The sequence below is a fragment of the Falco naumanni genome, chromosome 4 (assembly GCF_017639655.2).
Source record: "Falco naumanni isolate bFalNau1 chromosome 4, bFalNau1.pat, whole genome shotgun sequence".
Lineage (NCBI taxonomy): Eukaryota > Metazoa > Chordata > Aves > Falconiformes > Falconidae > Falco > Falco naumanni.
In genome coordinates this window covers 66,496,207-66,512,550 of record NC_054057.1, presented here as the reverse complement: position 1 = coordinate 66,512,550, position 16,344 = coordinate 66,496,207, and the positions used below count along the sequence as shown (strand labels likewise).

Below are 16,344 nucleotides of genomic sequence, written 5' to 3'. Positions count from 1 at the left end.
CCAGCCCTTGCCCGTGGGTCCCACACCATGGCCAGGCCCACCAGTTCACAGGGCCACCGAGGGGGTGATGGAGCTGGCAGTGGGGCTTGGGCAGGCATGGCAGAGCTGGAGCAAGCGGTGATGAACTCCAACAGCCAGGAAACAGCCGGAACACATCCCACTGGCTGCTCTTCCAGGTGCACCCTGAGCACACCCGGCTTCTCCTAGCCATAGGCCACCACCAGCCAGCCCTGGACACCCAGGGCTTCAGGAGCCCACTGCCCTAGGGAGGACCGAGATGCTCCAGGCTTCAGGAGCCCACTGCCCTGGAGAAGACCGAGATGCTCCGGGCTTCAGGAGCCCACTGCCCTAGGGAGGACCGAGATGCTCCGGGCTTCAGGAGCCCACTGCCCTAGGGAGGACCGAGATGCTCCGGGCTTCAGGAGCCCACTGCCCTAGGGAGGACCGAGATGCTCCGGGCTTCAGGAGCCCACTGCCCTAGGGAGGACCGAGATGCTCCAGGCTTCAGGAGCCCACTGCCCTAGGGAGGACCGAGATGCTCTGGGATTCAGGAGCCCACTGCCCTAGGGAGGACCGAGATGCTCCGGGCTTCAGGAGCCCACTGCCCACCGAGGGGACAAGGGTGCCCAAGCGGTTGGGATCCCACTGCCCAGGGAACAAATGGTCACCTAGAGCTGCAGCAAGTGGGGCAGCTGGTGCTGCAGCACACAGGACTGCGGCCCATCCCCACCAGCATTTCCAGCAGCATTTCTCAGGCTCTCTCCATCCAGGAGATGAGGCAGAATGGCAGCAGAAGCTTGCAGGCAGCCAGCTGAAAGCCGGGCCAAGCTTTCTGTGTCTTCCTGTGTGCTGACGCTACTCCACCTCTGTGCAGTGTGCGGAGGGGCAGGGGTGCAGCCTGTTTGTTTGTCGGTCTGCAGCCACTTCCAGCTCCTGGGGCTCTCTTCCCCGGCATGCTGCAGAGAAACACGCTGCCACACTAGTGCACGTCACAACACATGTGCACACGCACACGCATATGCCCTTTCCAACTACCCTGATTGGGGAAACTGAGGCACGATCACATGCACAGTCCCAGTTAAGGCTGGCAGAGAGCAAAGGAATGGGATTCACAGAGAAAGCTGGTTTTTGAGACCCTCTTCTGGACCAGAAAAAGCTTTTTAATATTCCTCATGAACTGAAAACTCATCAGTTCCCAGAGTTTTTTGCTCAGGTGGATGCTCTTGGGACAGTCAGGGATGTTTTCCCTGGCCAGCGTGAGGTCCAGGACTGGGGAAGCCGTGCCGGGCTCTGCCATGATGCCATGAAAGTCTGAGAGCCTCAGACAGCCAAACTACAACATTCCAGTGCCAGAAAACCATTGGGTTTTGGCAAAACTGCCCCTACAGCAGCAGCAAAAGCCCAGCTAGGCCTCCTCACCATCCCATGCAGGGTGATACAAGAGCTCGGTCCCAGGCTGTGACAATCCCTGATCCTCACTTGTATCCTTACCGGGACTGAGCATCCGGGCATCTTTCACCCACGCAGGCACCCGCTTGAACATCCACAACCTCACGGCTGCACCTTCGCTTGCCGGAGGCTCAGCAGGCGTTGGCACAGCCGGAGAGCCGTGGGTACAGCTGGAGAGCCGTGGGCACAGCCGGAGAGCTGTGAGTGCAGCCAGAGAGCTGTGGGTACAGCCGGAGAGCCGTGGGTACAGCCGGAGAGCTGTGGGTGCAGCCGGAGAGCTGTGGGTACAGCCAGAGAGGTGTGGGTACAGCCGGAGAGCCATGGGCACAGCTGAAGAGCCGTGGATACAGCCAGAGAACCATGGGTGCCGCCGGAGAGCCACGGGTGCTGCCGCTTGCCTCCAAGCCTGGGTTTGGCTGTGGCTACCAGAAGCTGCTGGCCCGGCCAGGCGGGTGCCACAGCTCGGACCGGTCCTGGGTCAGCATCCCTGGCCTGGGGGTAAAGCCACCATGTCGGCCAACAGCCGAGACTTGGGAAGCGCTTTTCTCCGTGCCGCCTCCCAGCTGCAGCGGTGATTTACACCCAGTTAAAACACCAGTTGGCCCTCGTGGCTTCTCTGGCCGTGTCTTCGTGTCTTCGTATCTGAGCTTTGCAGAGCTTCTGCAGAAAACCATGACTATCAGAAAAGGGCCGTGCCATGCCGTGCCGTGCTGTGCCGTGGGATTAATTCTTCTCGGCCACCAGAACCTTAAGCCGGAGGTGTCTGATGTGCGCAGGGAGCAGATCGACACCTCTCAGCCCAAGGCTGTTGCTGAGTTTTAGTTTTAGCCTGGACACCTCGCTGAGCTGCCACGGTTCTGTGCACCAGCACCAAATTTAGGCAGCCCTGGGTCTGTATTTCCTCGGGGGGGCTGAGTGGTTCAAGCCCCACCCCCCACCCCCCCCCAGTTTCACAGCTCTGTGCCAGTGCTGGAGTGGCAGCAGTGGCACAGGCAAGGTCTGGCACCTGCAGAGCTGGGGTGGTGGCGCTTTCCCAAGCTCGTTTTTCCTCAGTTGCTCCTTTTCGAGGGTTTTTCCCTGCCTTGGCAAGGAGGAAAGAAGAATCGTTGTTAGGCGGTGGGTGACGTTTTTGTCAGATGTCCAAGTGTGGGTGTGAGGGACCTGGAGATGGGCCCTTTGTGGAGCTCTGCATGACCTCCACGGTGCCACTGGCGAGCGGACACTGGTGGCACCAGTACCAGACGTCACTTTTCCAGCCCTGGATGGAGAAGGCGAGCTGCACACCTACAGAGGGCCCAGCGCATTTCTTTGCCAGTAAATCAGCACGACCGATGCTATTCTAGACCTGCTTCGGAGACAGAACGAGGGCATGAAGTCACCAAGTTCATTACCACAGGATGCCGGAGAGGCCAAGTATGTAAATGGGTCGGAGAGGGACGAGGTCTGTCAGGGGAGGTAGATCCATCACGGCTATTAAGGTACTTCCATCCGGATGCAAACTCCTTCCCAGGAAGTCCCCAAGCTGCCAGCCAGCAGCTGGGAGGGACGCTGGGAAGCACATCTTGTTTCTCCTGCTCTTCCCGTGAGTAGCATTACGGAAGAGCCGGCTGTGGAAAAATACCCCGGGGGTTCAGCAGCTGAAAAGGAAAGAAAAAGAAGCAAAAGTCCTTGCTGAGGGTTTTGGCGTTGGAAGGAGTTGGGGGGGGGGGGGGGGGGGAGAGGGCAAGTTTTAAGGTGTGAAAGTGGCCAGGGGTCCCTGCGGGATGGGGGATGGCCTAGACCTCGGTGGCTGAGCGGCCGGCGCGTGAAGCAGGCGGGGAGGAAAGTTGGCAGGAGCAGGAGGCAAAGAGCCCGCTGCTGGGACAGGGGAGCGCTGCCAAAAACCCAGCCAAAAACCCAGCCAAAAACCCAGCCAGGGCGCGCGGCACGGGGCCCCCGGCCAGCGGTGGGATGGGGCGCAAGGCCACCATGGCCAGGCGGGCTGGGGGGGGGGGGGGGGCGGCAGGGCAGGGGGGCAGGGGGCTGGACCCCAGCCACCCATGGGCCCCTGGCCAGCAGCACGTTGAGCTCAGGGCAGGGGACACCCCAGCGTCTGGGTGACATGGGCAGGGGACACCCCGTTCTCTGGGGTGGCCCTCCCGGAGGTGGGCAGGGTAGGAGCGTCCCCAGCGCCAGGGACACTGAAATAGAGGGGACCCCATCCCCAGGGGTGACCAGGGCGGGGGATGCCCCATCACTGGGGGGACTGGGGCAGGGGACACCCCTTCCCTAGTGAAACAGTGACTGCAGACCCCCCGGGGTGACCAGGGCAGGGGAATCCCCCATCGCTGGGGTAACTGGGGCAGAGGACTCCTCCCTTCCTGGGGTGACTGGGACAGGGGACACCCCTTCCCCAGTGTAACAGTGACTGGAGCCCCTGCCCATCGCCGGGGTAACTGGGGCAGAGGACTCCTCCCTTCCTGGGCTGACTGGGGCAGAGGACACCCCTTCCCCAGTGTAACAGTGACCGAGGACCCCCGGGGTGACCAGGGCAGAGGAATTCCCCCTTCACGGGCCCACCGGGACCCCCCCTGCCCCCAGGTGACTGGGCGGGGGGACAGCCCGCTCGGGAGGGGGTGGTGCAGGGGCGGGGGGACCTCCGTGCCACGGGGGGGGGCGGTGCCCGTCCCGGGGCTGGGGGCGATCCCCGCCCGCCGCCGCCCCGCCCCGGCCGCGCTCCCGCCCGGCCCCGCCGCCAGCCCGCCCTCGGCCCGGGGCTGCGGCGGGCAGCGCTGCCCGGCGCCGCGGTGCAGCCCAGAGCGGCCGGGCCCGGGACGGCGGCCCCGCGCGGGGCCCGGCTGCAGCCCAGACGCCCGGCGGGCGAGGTGAGGGGCGGCGGGGCCGGGACGGGGCGGCGGGGCCGGGACGGGGCGGCGGGCTCCGGCTGGCGGCGGCGGCTCCGGGAGCGGCGGCGACGGCGGGGCGGGGGCTCGTCCCGGTGGCGGCGCCCCCGCAGGGCCCCCCGGAGCCGCCGCCGCCCGGGGCCCGCCGAGGGGCCGCTCCGGAGCCCCCGCGGCCGCGGCGGGACCGTGGGGCGGCCCCGGCATCCCCCTCCCGGGGGCCTCCGCCCGGCAGGCGCCGGCAGCGAAGCGGGAGCTGGAGCGGGAACGGGGCTGCCGCCCGCGCCCGGGAGGTGCCGCTGCCGCTACCGGTGGCTCCGGGCCGTCGGGGCGGCCGGGCCGCCCACACCGGCTGCCGGGGGGTCCCCGGGGGTCTCCTGGGCTGGGGGAGCGTGCAGGGTGCTGCGGGCACCCTGGGGTGCTGGGGGCTTCCCTGAGGGGATGGGGATGCTGACGGGGTCCCCGGGGTGCTGAGGACCTGCTGGGGTCGGGGTGCTTTGGAGCACCCGAGGGCACAGGGCACCCACAGGGCTGGGGGTGCTGGGGGGCACCCCGGGGTGCTGGGGACCCCGCAGGGCTGGGGGTGCTGGGGGCACCCCGGGGTGCTGGGGACCCCGCAGAGCTGGGGATGCTGACGGGGTCCCCGGGGTGCTGAGGACCTGTTGGGGTCGGGGTGTTTTGGAGCACCCGAAGGCACAGGGCACCCACAGGGCTGGGGGTGCTGGGGGGTACCCCGGGGTGCTGGGGACCTACAGGGGTGGGGGTGTGGCAGGGCACCCTGGGGTGCTAGGAACCCGCAGGGCTGGGGGTGTAGCAGGTCACCCTAGGCTGCTGCAGCATCCCTCGGGATGCTGTAGGGCACGTGGGGTGCTGCAGGGTTCAGGGTGCTCCCTACATGGGCCCAACCTGCCGTGGGGCTGTGCCTGTACCCCAACAGTGCGGGATGTAAATGTAACCGTTTCACCCCCTCGAACCCCCTCGCAGCAGGGCCACCCGCGCTCATGTCCCACCCTGGGTGTTGTTACCAGCCCCGCGGCAGTCGGGGAGGTGCCGGTGGGCGGCTGTGGCGAGGGCACGGGACAGGTAGTGGATGTTTTCTAGCGGAGCCCTATAGAGCTGTAGGTGTGACAGGGCACATCGAGCTGGTACCTGTGTCAGGATGCCTGCATACGGACCGTGCGCCTGTTGTCCAGGTGTTGTGTGAGCTCAGGGAGGTCCCCGAGGCGCTGGAGCGGGTGCAGAGCCCCGCAGCCTCCCGACCAACTGGGCCCACAATGACGACAACCCTGAAATTAGCCTGGTGAGAAGATCGAAGCGTTTCCCTTTCCCTCTCTGTGTGGGTGCTGCTGCACCCCACGACATGAGACGCGGCTCCTCTGGGAGCAGCCCCAGCCTGGACAGCGTAGCCAAGGTGGCCTGGGCGAGCGGGCGCTGGGACAGTGGGTGGCACAGAGCACAGGGTGTCCCTTACGGCCCCGGGGCAAGGGATGGGGATGGGACAGGTGGCAGGGAAGGCGTGATGAGCTCTGGAGCTCTGGCTACCTGTCTCTGCAGCCACCCTGCGGGTGATGCTGCAGGTGGTGGGCGCGCGTGATAGCTGGCACCGTGCGAGGGGCCCAAATCCTGGCAGGAATTCCCATGGAGGAAGCCCTGTGCTTGCGCAGTGGTTTCCCTTTAACTTTAGAACAGCCTCAGCCTGGAACTTCGGGGCTTATCGCCTGCGCACAGCTTCGAGGGAAGCGTGCCTGGCCGAGATAAATCAAGTCACGCTGGCCAGGGCTGCTCTGGACTCTGTTCTTCTCACATTCCTCATGACCTCAGTATTTTGGCTGGGGAGCAGAGCTGGGGAGAGCCCTCCCCGTGTCCGGCCCTGGCCGTGCGGGTGGAACGTCTTGGGCTGCACACCAGCACGTGGCCAAGTCGGGGTGGGGGCTGCCCCACTCATCCCCCTGGTAAGGGAAAGGGCCCAGAGGAGTCTGGAGCTTTAAAAATAGCTCCCCTGGGCCTGTCCTCTGCCAACCCAGGGACTTGGGGACCCACAGGGAGGTCACCCGATGGACCACGAGGCTGGGGTCCCAGGGGCTGGAGCATGGGGACCAGGCATGCCAACTGCCCTGTGTGCCAACTGCCCTAATGTGGCTTTTTATCGTATGTGAGTGGAGCAGCTCCAGTTTTGGCCCCAAGCTTCCTGGTGTGACCGCAGGAGGGGGAGACAGAGGTGCAAGTCCCCCACAAAGCACAGCCCTGCCTCTGCGGGGACAGTTGGGTCCCTGCGCATCCTCCTCCTCCTCTCACTGCCAAGCTCCTGAGCGGCATTTTGCTTTGTACCATCCCGCTTTTCTGCGGAAACACCAGGGCTAGAAGCAGTGCTTTCACGTCTTCCTAAGGAAGATGGGATCATGTGGGGTGCCCTGCCTGTGGCACCGGGGGGTCCCTGTGCCCAACCCCAGCAGCACCAAGCCCGGGTGTCCAGGGAGCGGCCGAAACTGTTGAAAATCGGCCTTTGGCACCGAAGTGGCCGGCACGTTCTTCCCTGTCGGGATGTCAGCCCAGGTGGAGCGGCTTCTCTTTGAACCAGTGCCGCAGTGATGGTGGTGGCCAGCCGGGGACAAGGCTGGCTTTGTGCTGCTGGTGCCTGGGCTGCGGGTGCAGGGACTTAACCCTCTCACTGCTGCTGCGCACCAGGGCCATCTGCCTCGGTTGCTGTCCTAGCCAGCTCAAATCCAGCCTGCCCCTCACCTCGACACCCAGGGGCAGTTTGCATGTCAGGGGGAGCCGGCATCACGGGGTTCCCAGGAGGTCTGTGCATGGCGGAGCCCCCAGGGGGGTTTGCACATCAGGGGGACCCCATCAGGGTTCAGACATCGTGGGGTCCGCGGGGCCATTTGCACGTGGTTGGGAGCCCACAGGTCCCATCGCCTGGCCTGCCCTTTGTTGGGCGAAGGCAGAAGCTCCTGCCCTGGATCTAGCCCATCCTTTTGGCCCCAAAAGCAACGAGGGTTGAGAGCCACTGGGGAGCTGCGGGGGGTCTCCTCCAGGGCAGCGCAGCCACGCAGGTGACAGCAGCTGCTGGCATTGGCTGAAGGGGTAGAGTGAGGTGGCAGAGGGGACAGGCAGTGTGTCCCTGGGTCAGCGGAGGGGACAAGCAGTGTGACCCTGGGTCAGCGGAGGGGACAGTGGGGCAATGCTGGCAGAAAGGGCACCTTTGCCGCAAGCAGGACAGTGCAGGAGACCCCTGGGCAGGGGTCCTGGCAGAGGCAGCTTTTCCTGGTGCAGGACAATACCCGGCCGGCGGCGGAAGGGAGCTGCCGGCTGCTTCCCCCGAGGAAACGCTCCCGCTGGCTCTGGCTCCCGTTGCTCTCCCTCTTCCTCCCGTTTGATTTACAGCGTGCGCAGAGCCGGGTGGGAAGTTTGTCCTGGCCCAGGCACTGTTTAATTACCTGCAGCGAGGGCCTGCAGAGGAGGAAGCCGGCTGCTTCCCGGGATGGGAGGGATTAGCAGAGGTGGGGGACGTGCAGACCCTTTCAGGCATGAAGCTGGGGGCACAGAATGGTGGGGTACCAGCATGGAGCTGGGATGTTCCCACGGGAGGTGGAAGGGATCCCGTCTTGAAGCTGGGATGATCCCAGGGGAGGTGTAAGCTGGGATGTGCGTTGGCTGCAGGTGGGTTGGCAGGGCTGGCGGGGGCCGGGGGGGGCTGCCCTGTCACCTGGGTGTCCAACCTGAGCCTGGCCTGGCGCTGCCCGTGCCATGGCTGCTCCTTCAGCTTCTGGCATGGTCAGGGCGAGCCGTGGGCTCATCAGATCAGCTGGGGCTGGGGAGCGGCAGGCGGCATCGTCATGGGCAGAGGGTGTGAGCCAGGGGCTGGCACATCGTCTCCCAGCTGGGCCATGCGACAGGGATGACCACAGCATCTCTGCTAGCAAAGTCTGGACCCTCTGGTTGTCACGGGCAGAGGATTTGGGGATGGATGCGGGTGTTTCTCCACAGCCAAGGCCAGATCCTGCGCCCTTCTCTGGGCAGTGCTGAGCCTCAGCTTTCCGTAGGGCTGTGCCTGAGCTGCCTTTCCTCTGTGGCATGCCTCCTCCCCTGCTTTATTCCGAAAATAGCCTGGTGCCAAATGCTTTGCCCGCTGACAGCTGCACAGCCCCATGGCCACCTGTGCCCCGCAGGCAGAGCCACCGCGTCCCGGTTGTGCGGGGATCTGGTGGGTGACACTGTGTGCTCCTGGGGTGTTGTTTGCCCCCATCTCACTCCCACTAAGAGTGTTCCCACCTGGGCCCTGGCACCCAGATGCTGGTGGCACCCCAGGCCGTGAGCTCACCCCTGGACCACAGCTGCATCCTGCTGGCTCTCCTCCAGCGTGCCTGTGCCGGGCTCTTGGGAAAACCAGGCTCTCACTTCCATTCCCCCCTGCCTCCTGTCTTGCCTTATCCCACATTATCGACAGGGAAAAGCAGCCAGGTCCCTCCTGGGGGTCACCGGTCCTCAGCCTGGGGGGTGAGGATGGACATCGCACCCAGCGCCCAGGTGCTGGCAGTGGCCTGCAGTCACGTAGCTTTGCAAAAGCAGCGATTCCCTTTATCCCAGGCAAACTCCTCTGCTGAGAACTACATCCGTAAAGGCTGCAGCCTCCTTTTTTTTAAAAAAAAAAAATTTTTTTTTTTTTATTATTTTTCCAGCCTGCTCCCCTGGTGTGGCTGAGCTCTGACTCATGACTCTGCACCCTCAGAGCTGGCAGCGCAGCCGCCGCAGCCGTCCCAGCGCTGGCTGCGAAACCTTCATTCCTTAAATGTACAAACAAAAGCTCCAGCCTCGTGGCACCAGGGCTGGAGGGAGGCGAGGGGGGCCAGCACATGGCAGGGGGTGGCCGCAGGGTGCTCCCCAGCTGGGGGGAGGTGGTTAGTGGCAGTGTGGGGGTCACCAGCCCTCGGGTTGCAGGGTTTTGCTGGACGTGGCCCTGGTTTTGTTGCAGGTTGATGGTTTTCTGGACAGCAGCATCCCAGGGAGAAGATGGCTCAGCCTGCACCCCTGAACCAGAACCTCCCAGGTAAAGGGACCGGGGTTGTCACAAGGGACAGTGGAAGGAACATGACGGGAGTGGCAGGGCTGAGCTGTTCCCGTCCTGTCCCAGTGGGTTTTCTCACCCCAGGACCGAGCCTGGCACAGTGTGGGTGCCCTGTGACATCCAGCGGCACCGAGGGTGCTGGGGACGGGCCATCTGCTGGGCCCGCTGCCAGCAGCACCACGGTGGGGAGGGGGCTGGAGGCTGCCAATCCCGGTATGACCCCATGGAAAAGCCCACCTGAATCCACCAGGTCCCTGCCTAACCGCCCCTGCTCCTTTTGCAGATCTCGGGGGCCCCTTCTTGTACCGGGACCAGGATGACGGGGAGAAGAGCTCATATTCGGTGGAAACCCCCTACGGTTTCCTCCTGGACCTGGATTTCCTGAAATACGTTGATGACATCGAAAGCGGCCAAACGCTGAAGAAAGTGCCGCTGCCTCGCAGGGTGAAAGGGTCCCGGCAGCCGCCCAGCGCCCTGCGCAGCCCCAGCAGCCAGGCCAGTGACTGGACCTCCACCGAGTCCCTGGCCTCCACGGCCAGCGAGGAGGGCAGAGTCGCGCTGCTGCTGTCCCCGCACCGCCGGGCACCCCCGGAGCCCCCGAACAAGCCAACCTCCCACCCCGTCTCGCCACCACCGCCAGTGCGGCTGCTGCGACCTCCCACCCGCAAGTACCTCGTGCGAAACCCGCGGGTGGAGAAGACCTTGCTGGAAACAAGCCGGAGGCTGGAGCAGGAGCAGGGCCATTTGCAGGATGTTGGTGGTCCCTCCCGCGGTGGCCCGCTGGGCACCCTCAGTCAGCTGTCCCCCTGGGTGCCGGTGGGTGCCGAGGGCCAGGGCGGCTGGGGACGGGCGAGCCCTGCCAGCTCGGGGCACAGCACGCCGGCGGCGGGGCTCAGTGCTGCTCCGCTGCAGCACGTGCGGGAGCAGATGGCAGCAGCCCTGCAGCAGCTGCGGGACCTGGAGGAGCAGGTGAAAACCATCCCCCTCCTGGAGATGCAGATCTCAGAGCTGAAGAAGGAGAAGGCAAAGCTGCTGGAGAAGCTGTCAGTGGAGCCCGGCGAGGCTTTTTGCCACCCCCCTGGCTCTGAGGCGGTGGCAGGGGGCGAGGAGCCACCCCAAGGGGGGCCAGAGAGCGAAGCAGAGCCAGCGAAGGGGCGAGCGAGCAAGATCGCGGAGCTGAGGAAGCTGACGGAGAAGCTGGCCGTGCCGGAGCGGGGCAGCAGGGCTTGGCCGGGCAGGAGCCCCAGGGCTGCCGAGAGGCCGTGCCGCTCCGTGGCGGTGGGCGAGGACCGGGCCATGACCGATGCAGTCTTCTACTACCGCGGTGACGTGCCGGACGGTGGGGTGAGGGAGCGCAGGGACGTGGGCGTCTGGGTGCTGGAGTCCTCGCTGGGGCTGGCCAGCGAGGTGGAGCGGGAGCTGGAGCTGCTGCAGCAGACGGTGGGGCACCAGAAGGAGGTGATCGCCCTGATGGAGGGGCACCTGCGGGAGGCCACGCGGGAGCTGGAGGAGCTGCGGCTGGAGGTGTGCGCCCGCCGGCCCCGCGGGCGGCTGGACAAGGAGGTGACAGCCAAGCCGCAGGTGGCCGAGGCGCTGGTGGAAGCGGCAGTGGCGACACAGAGCCGGGCGGCCGGTGACCCCCCAGAGACGGCAGAGGCGGGTGTGGAGTGCTGCCCACCGACCAGCTGCATCGGGGTGGGCTGCCGCCCCGATGGGCGGGATGTGGCGGTCGGACCTGATTCAGCTGCGCAGCGCGAAGACAAGGGCAGCCAGACTGACGTGGGCAGTGCCGTCCCGGTGGGCGAGGAGCTGGAGCCCAGGGCAGGTGATGCCTCAAGCAGCCCCTCGGCACAGGGTGCAGGAGCCATGGGGGGTATGTGCCAGTGCCCGGACCCCAGGGCAGCCACGCCAGAGACGACGCACAGCAGCCAGGACCCGTCCCTGGTGCGGGATGGCGGAGCTGGACCAAGCCCTGCGGCTGGTGAGTTGGCGCCGGGGTTGACACCAAGATCTGGGTTGGGATATTCCCGTGGGAAGGTAGAGGGGGACCCTGTTGGGGACAGCGTCTGCAGGGCCAACGCTACCTGTGTCACAGCAGCTGCCTCGGCTCTGCCCACGGCCCTCCCATGCCTGCCCTGGGGTTTGGGGTGCCTGGTCCCTAACGCCTATCTCTCTGCCCCCAGGAGCCCTGAAGTCCATCATGAAGAAGCGGGACGGTCCCCCCCGGAGCGAGGCCGAGGGCAGCAAGAAGAGCCTGCAGTTTGTGGGCGTGCTGAACGGGGAGTATGTGCTGAGGGTCTCCTGCCCCCTCCCCAGCATCCCCATCCTGGGCTGGGGGCAGCTGCAGTGGGGGGACCTGGAAGGGACCAGCCAGGTGCTGTGTTGCTGCTGAGCATCCTCCCTCTGTGCAGGTACGAGAGCACGTCCAGCGAGGAGGAGGAGGAAGGAGACAGCTCCTCTGAGAAGGCTTCAGCTGACAGCTCTGACAGCGAGGAGATTGGGGACATGGACACCTCGGATGAGGAGGTTGGGGAAGGCGAGCACAAGCCAGGCCAGGAGCATGAGGGGGCTGGTGGGACCCTGCCGGAGACCCCGGTGGTGAAGGAAAAGTAAGTGCCAAGGGGAAAGGCTCCGTCGCCCTGTGCAGCTGGGAGCCGCGGGCTGGCACCGGCCCTGCCGACTCGGGGTGTCTGCCCTGGTTCAGAGCAGCCGCTGGGAAAAACACCCTGGGCTCCTGCAGAAACCATTTGGCAGGAAAAAGTCCTTCCAGATTCTTGGCTCTGCTAAGGAAAGGATGATCCTGAGGCCCCCGATGCCTCTTTGCTGGAGAAGATAGTTTGGAAGGGGACAAAAAAATACCAACAGCTCTTTATGGCACTTTTCAATAAAAGGAAAAAAAAATGGCCTAAAAATGGGTAAACGGGGCCTGAGCACACCCGTGTAAGGCTCGGTTCAGCAGGGGGTGCGGCTGCTGGGCTGGATGTTGCACCCCGGGGAGCTCACGGAGGCTCACGGGCATTGGGGAGCGGAGCTAAACCTCCGCGGGGGGACATGGGGAGACCCCTTGCCTGTGTGGGTTAGGTGGGACGATGCAGCCCCCCGCGCCCCCCCCCCCCAGCCACCCTCGTGCTCTCGCCAGGTTTGAGCTGAGCCCCAGGATGCGGGAGGCATGCCTCATCGTCAAGACCCACCTGGGCCACCCCAGTGCCACCAAGAGCAAAGAGGTGGTAAGTGGGGTGCTGTGGGTGGGAGGGCTTGCCCCCCTCAAATACGGGTCAGCAAAGCCCAGTTCTGCACCTTCCCCCACAACACAGCCCCTTTGCTCCAGGGACCCCAAAACCCATGTGGACTCAGGCCATCCCAGCGTGATTTCGGGGTTTCAGGGTCCTGCCTTCACCCGGTCCCCTCTGGAGCAGGGGGGTGGGTGCCGGAGGTCACGCAGAGGCTGGGGGGCGGGCGTTGCTGTGGTCCTGGCTCAGCGCCGCTCGCCCCCCCCCCAGCTCGCCAGCAGCAGCCTGGTCCTGCAGGAGTGGTTCCGTCTGTCCAGCCAGAAGGTGTCCACCCCCGACACGGTCGCCAACCACCTCCTGGCCTTTGCCGAGGTCTCGCCAGCTCTCCTGGCCCATGTGGTGAACCTGGCAGACGGCAACGGCAACACGGCCCTGCACTACAGCGTCTCCCACTCCAACTTCCACATTGTGCGGCTGCTGCTGGACACAGGTCAGTGCCACCGCTCCAGAAATGTCCCTCTGCCACCATCCTGCTCCATGCCTGAATCCCATCCTGGCCATGCCAAGCATAGGGAGCAGGTGCCAGCAGCAGGGTGGGGGGGTCTCCCCTGGGCTGTGTCTGTGCACAGGTAGGGGGGAGTGGGCAGCCACGCCAGCCCAGATTGAATGGGGGCAGGGGGTGGGGTGGTGGGTGAAACCTACCAGCAGGTCTGTGCCCGTGGTGCAGGGTGGGAGCCAGACGCGTCACTCAGTCTGTGCCTCCCACTGGCCCCACAGCACCCTGAGCCCCTTGGCTCTGCCCATCCCCGCAGGGGTCTGTAACGTGGACCACCAGAACAAAGCCGGCTACACCGCTCTCATGCTGGCAGCGCTGGCGGCCGTCGAGCAGGAGGACGACATGAACGTGGTCAGGAGGCTTTTCAGCATGGGCAACGTCAACGCCAAGGCCAGCCAGGTTGGTGCAGGCTGGGGGCCACCTCATCCTGACCCTTTCCCCCCACCCCCAAGCAACGGCCAGGGCCATGCTTGGCTCCAAGGGCAGGACTGTGGTTTCAAAACCTTGAGGGGGCAGTACATGGGGAGGGCATCACATTAGGGGCAACTTCTGCCTGGCCTCAGTGCTCTCGGGTCTCATCCACGGCTCATCTCCAGTCGGGGAGTGCTCAGAGACCCTGTGGGCACTGCGGACAGCGGCGGTCCCTCCCCGGGGCAGTGGGAAGAGGGGGTGGCACAGCCAGGGCAGGAGCAGCTTGGCAGTGTCCCTTGCCTTGCAGGCTGGCCAGACAGCGCTGATGCTGGCTGTCAGCCACGGCCGGCAGGAGATGGTGGAAGCCCTGCTCGCCTGCGGAGCGGACGTGAACCTGCAGGACGAGGAGGGCTCGACCGCGCTGATGTGCGCCTGCGAGCACGGCCGGGTAGAGACAGTGAAGCTGCTGCTGGCTCAGCCCACCTGTGACATCTCCGTCGTGGACAGCGTAAGCCTCCACTGCTGGGGCCGGGGCATGGCTGCCCACCCCATGTCCTGTCCCCAAACCTCTTCCCAGCGCTCTCCCTTCCTTTTTCAGGATGGTAACAACGCCGTTGCCATAGCGCTGGAGGCTGGGCACAGCAACATCGCTGTGCTCCTCTACGCCCACCTCAACGGCACAAAGGTGCAGCTGCCCGTGAGTACCGTGGCTCCGGCCACCTGCCTTGTCCCCAACAAGGGCCACTGGGGTGGCACCACGCCACCGGCTCAGCTGCATGGTGGACAGGTGGCCCCATAGGAGGGTCAGGGCTGGGACACAGACAATGCTCCCCAGGAAGGGGCTGCAGGGGCGAGAGCAGAGCGTCCCCGGTGCCACGCGCTCGGTGTGTCCTCAGCGGCAGGGAACCAGCCTGGCCGGCCCTGAGCAGGAGTCGCTGAAGGGGTCTCTGGTGACATTTCATGACTGTGCTCTCTCTGTGGCAGGGGACATCACCGACAACCACGAAGAGCCCTGGGAGCCCAAAGAAACCAAATTAGAGCGACCTTGGGATCCAGCCAGGGACCAGCTGCATGCCAGCCAGCCACCAGCAGCACTGGGCAGTAATTTATGTCCCCTCACCTGCTACTCCTTTGTGTGCCAAATCACTCTCCGCAGCTGCAGATGCTTTAATCCTCCTGTTAATGGAGCAGGCACCGTCCCTGGGCCTCACTCGCCCGTCTCCACTGCTGGAAGTGGCCCACCTCATTCCATCAAGTGACCTCAGTGTGAGAAACACAGCACGTGGAAGCCAGCCCCATCCCCTCTGCTCCCCACCGCAAGAAAAACAAACCCAGCAGAAACAGCACCTGGTTTCTGCTCTTAGCCAGCACCGGGCAGCAGCTGCGGGAAGGCAGTGGAGCTGGTGACAGCGAGCAGGGCTGCAGGAGGGAGAGGGTCAGCTCCTGGACGGTGCTCAGCAGGAGAGTCCTGTGCAGTGATGGGAGAAGGGACACAAACTCCCTGGTTAGATGCTGCCTCAGATGCAGGCTGGGAGCGCTTCCAGACTGAAATGCTTGCCCTTCTTTTCTGGCATTTCCTTTCCTTGCTGAAATCTTGAGTTCTTTCTAGCACATGCACACAAAGCAAAAAAAAATTGTATTTCTTGGTCAAAAAGATGGAGTTCAACGTGAAATCACTCGGTGACTTGACTAGCTCAATGGGAGCAAGACTTCTGGGTACCGGGGGCTGGAGCCAAGAACGCATTTAGGGACTGAGACTGGCCAGCCAATACCCAACACGGGGAGCTGGGAGAGCAGCTGCCTCCTGAGCATCTCCCATGTCAAACAAACAAACAGTCTCATAGCCAGGTTTTTTGGCAATGCAAAAGTTTTTTTGCAAAGGCAATCAGAGCCCACAGCTGAGTCCCTCTGCCCACCTTTCCTTTCCAGAGGGCAGAGGAGCAGCTAAGGATAGCTCCAGGAAAAAAAAGGAAAGAAAAAAAAAAAGATAGGAAGAGCTCAGAGAGCCCAGGGCCTGTGGAGGTGGATGTGTATGTCAGAGGACATGTGTGCATCTGTGCAAGTGTGTGTGTGCCAGGCAGGGTGGGGACAAGGTAAGGATTAGGGACCCCCGGAGGAAAGAGGCTTTTGCACGTGAAGCCAGCTCAGCTCTGATTCCTTCACAGAGGTCGAAGTGTGTCACAGCCCCCACTGCTGCTCCTTGGCCCAGTTTTCCCCACTATCCATTCTTGCCTCACCGAGGCCTGGCCCGAGCCATACTAAGCCAGGAAACACTCCCAAGAAACTTGTTCTGGGCAAATGCCGCCGTCCTCACAGCGTGCCCGTTTCAGCTTTGCACTGAAGTTAATACACAATGCTCACAGCCACTCTAGTATGCTACTCCTTATGTATGCCATACTCACTGCTTTGGTCTCACAGGTTTACTGATATTTTAATACTGATGTTTATTTTTAAGATATAAATAAAATTTAAAGTAAAATTATTTTGAAATATTACAGTGACCATCACCAGTCTCCTGCCTCTTTTTCTGGCTACAGATAAAACCCCCAGAACAGCTTCAGCAGAGCAACAGCCCAGCACAGCCCCCACCCTGAGCAGGTGTCCCCACACCTCAGTTAACTCCCTGCAAGTTTATGAAAAGGCTACATCCATCGCTCTGGTGTTCTTCCAGTTGAGTTATCCCAGTCAGGTACCCACTGTTTCAGTTGACAGGACCAAACGGGATACTGGGACCAAGTGTAGCTCTTCACT

At 63.7% G+C, this 16,344-nt stretch overlaps 1 protein-coding gene across 2 annotated transcripts; it reads left to right on the top strand.

Moving 5' to 3' along the window:
• The first annotated feature begins 4,211 nt into the window (after nt 1–4,211).
• Nucleotides 4,212–16,088, top strand: KANK3 (KN motif and ankyrin repeat domains 3). 2 transcript variants are annotated; one of them, XM_040591793.1, is made up of 11 exons: nt 4,212–4,313; nt 9,304–9,378; nt 9,680–11,377; nt 11,580–11,679; nt 11,808–12,005; nt 12,536–12,623; nt 12,897–13,116; nt 13,439–13,581; nt 13,901–14,101; nt 14,192–14,278; nt 14,578–16,088. In XM_040591793.1, the coding sequence occupies exons 2-11, from the start codon at nt 9,342–9,344 to the stop codon at nt 14,629–14,631; spliced, it is 2,826 nt and encodes a 941-aa protein (XP_040447727.1). In that variant the 5' UTR covers nt 4,212–4,313; nt 9,304–9,341; the 3' UTR covers nt 14,632–16,088. The 2 variants fall into 2 exon arrangements, with proteins under 2 accessions (XP_040447727.1, XP_040447726.1); XM_040591792.1 differs by having other exon boundaries at nt 14,192–14,290.
• Nucleotides 16,089–16,344: the final 256 nt, after the last annotated feature.

Bases quoted from the DNA above. Each gene is read 5' to 3' on its own strand.
- KANK3 (XM_040591792.1), top strand. From the start codon at position 9,342: ATGGCTCAGCCTGCACCCCTGAACCAGAACCTCCCAG. The intron at 12,006-12,535 runs GTAAGTGCCAAG...TGCTCTCGCCAG, and splicing joins ACCCCGGTGGTGAAGGAAAA to GTTTGAGCTGAGCCCCAGGA. The intron at 13,582-13,900 runs GTTGGTGCAGGC...CTTGCCTTGCAG, and splicing joins TCAACGCCAAGGCCAGCCAG to GCTGGCCAGACAGCGCTGAT.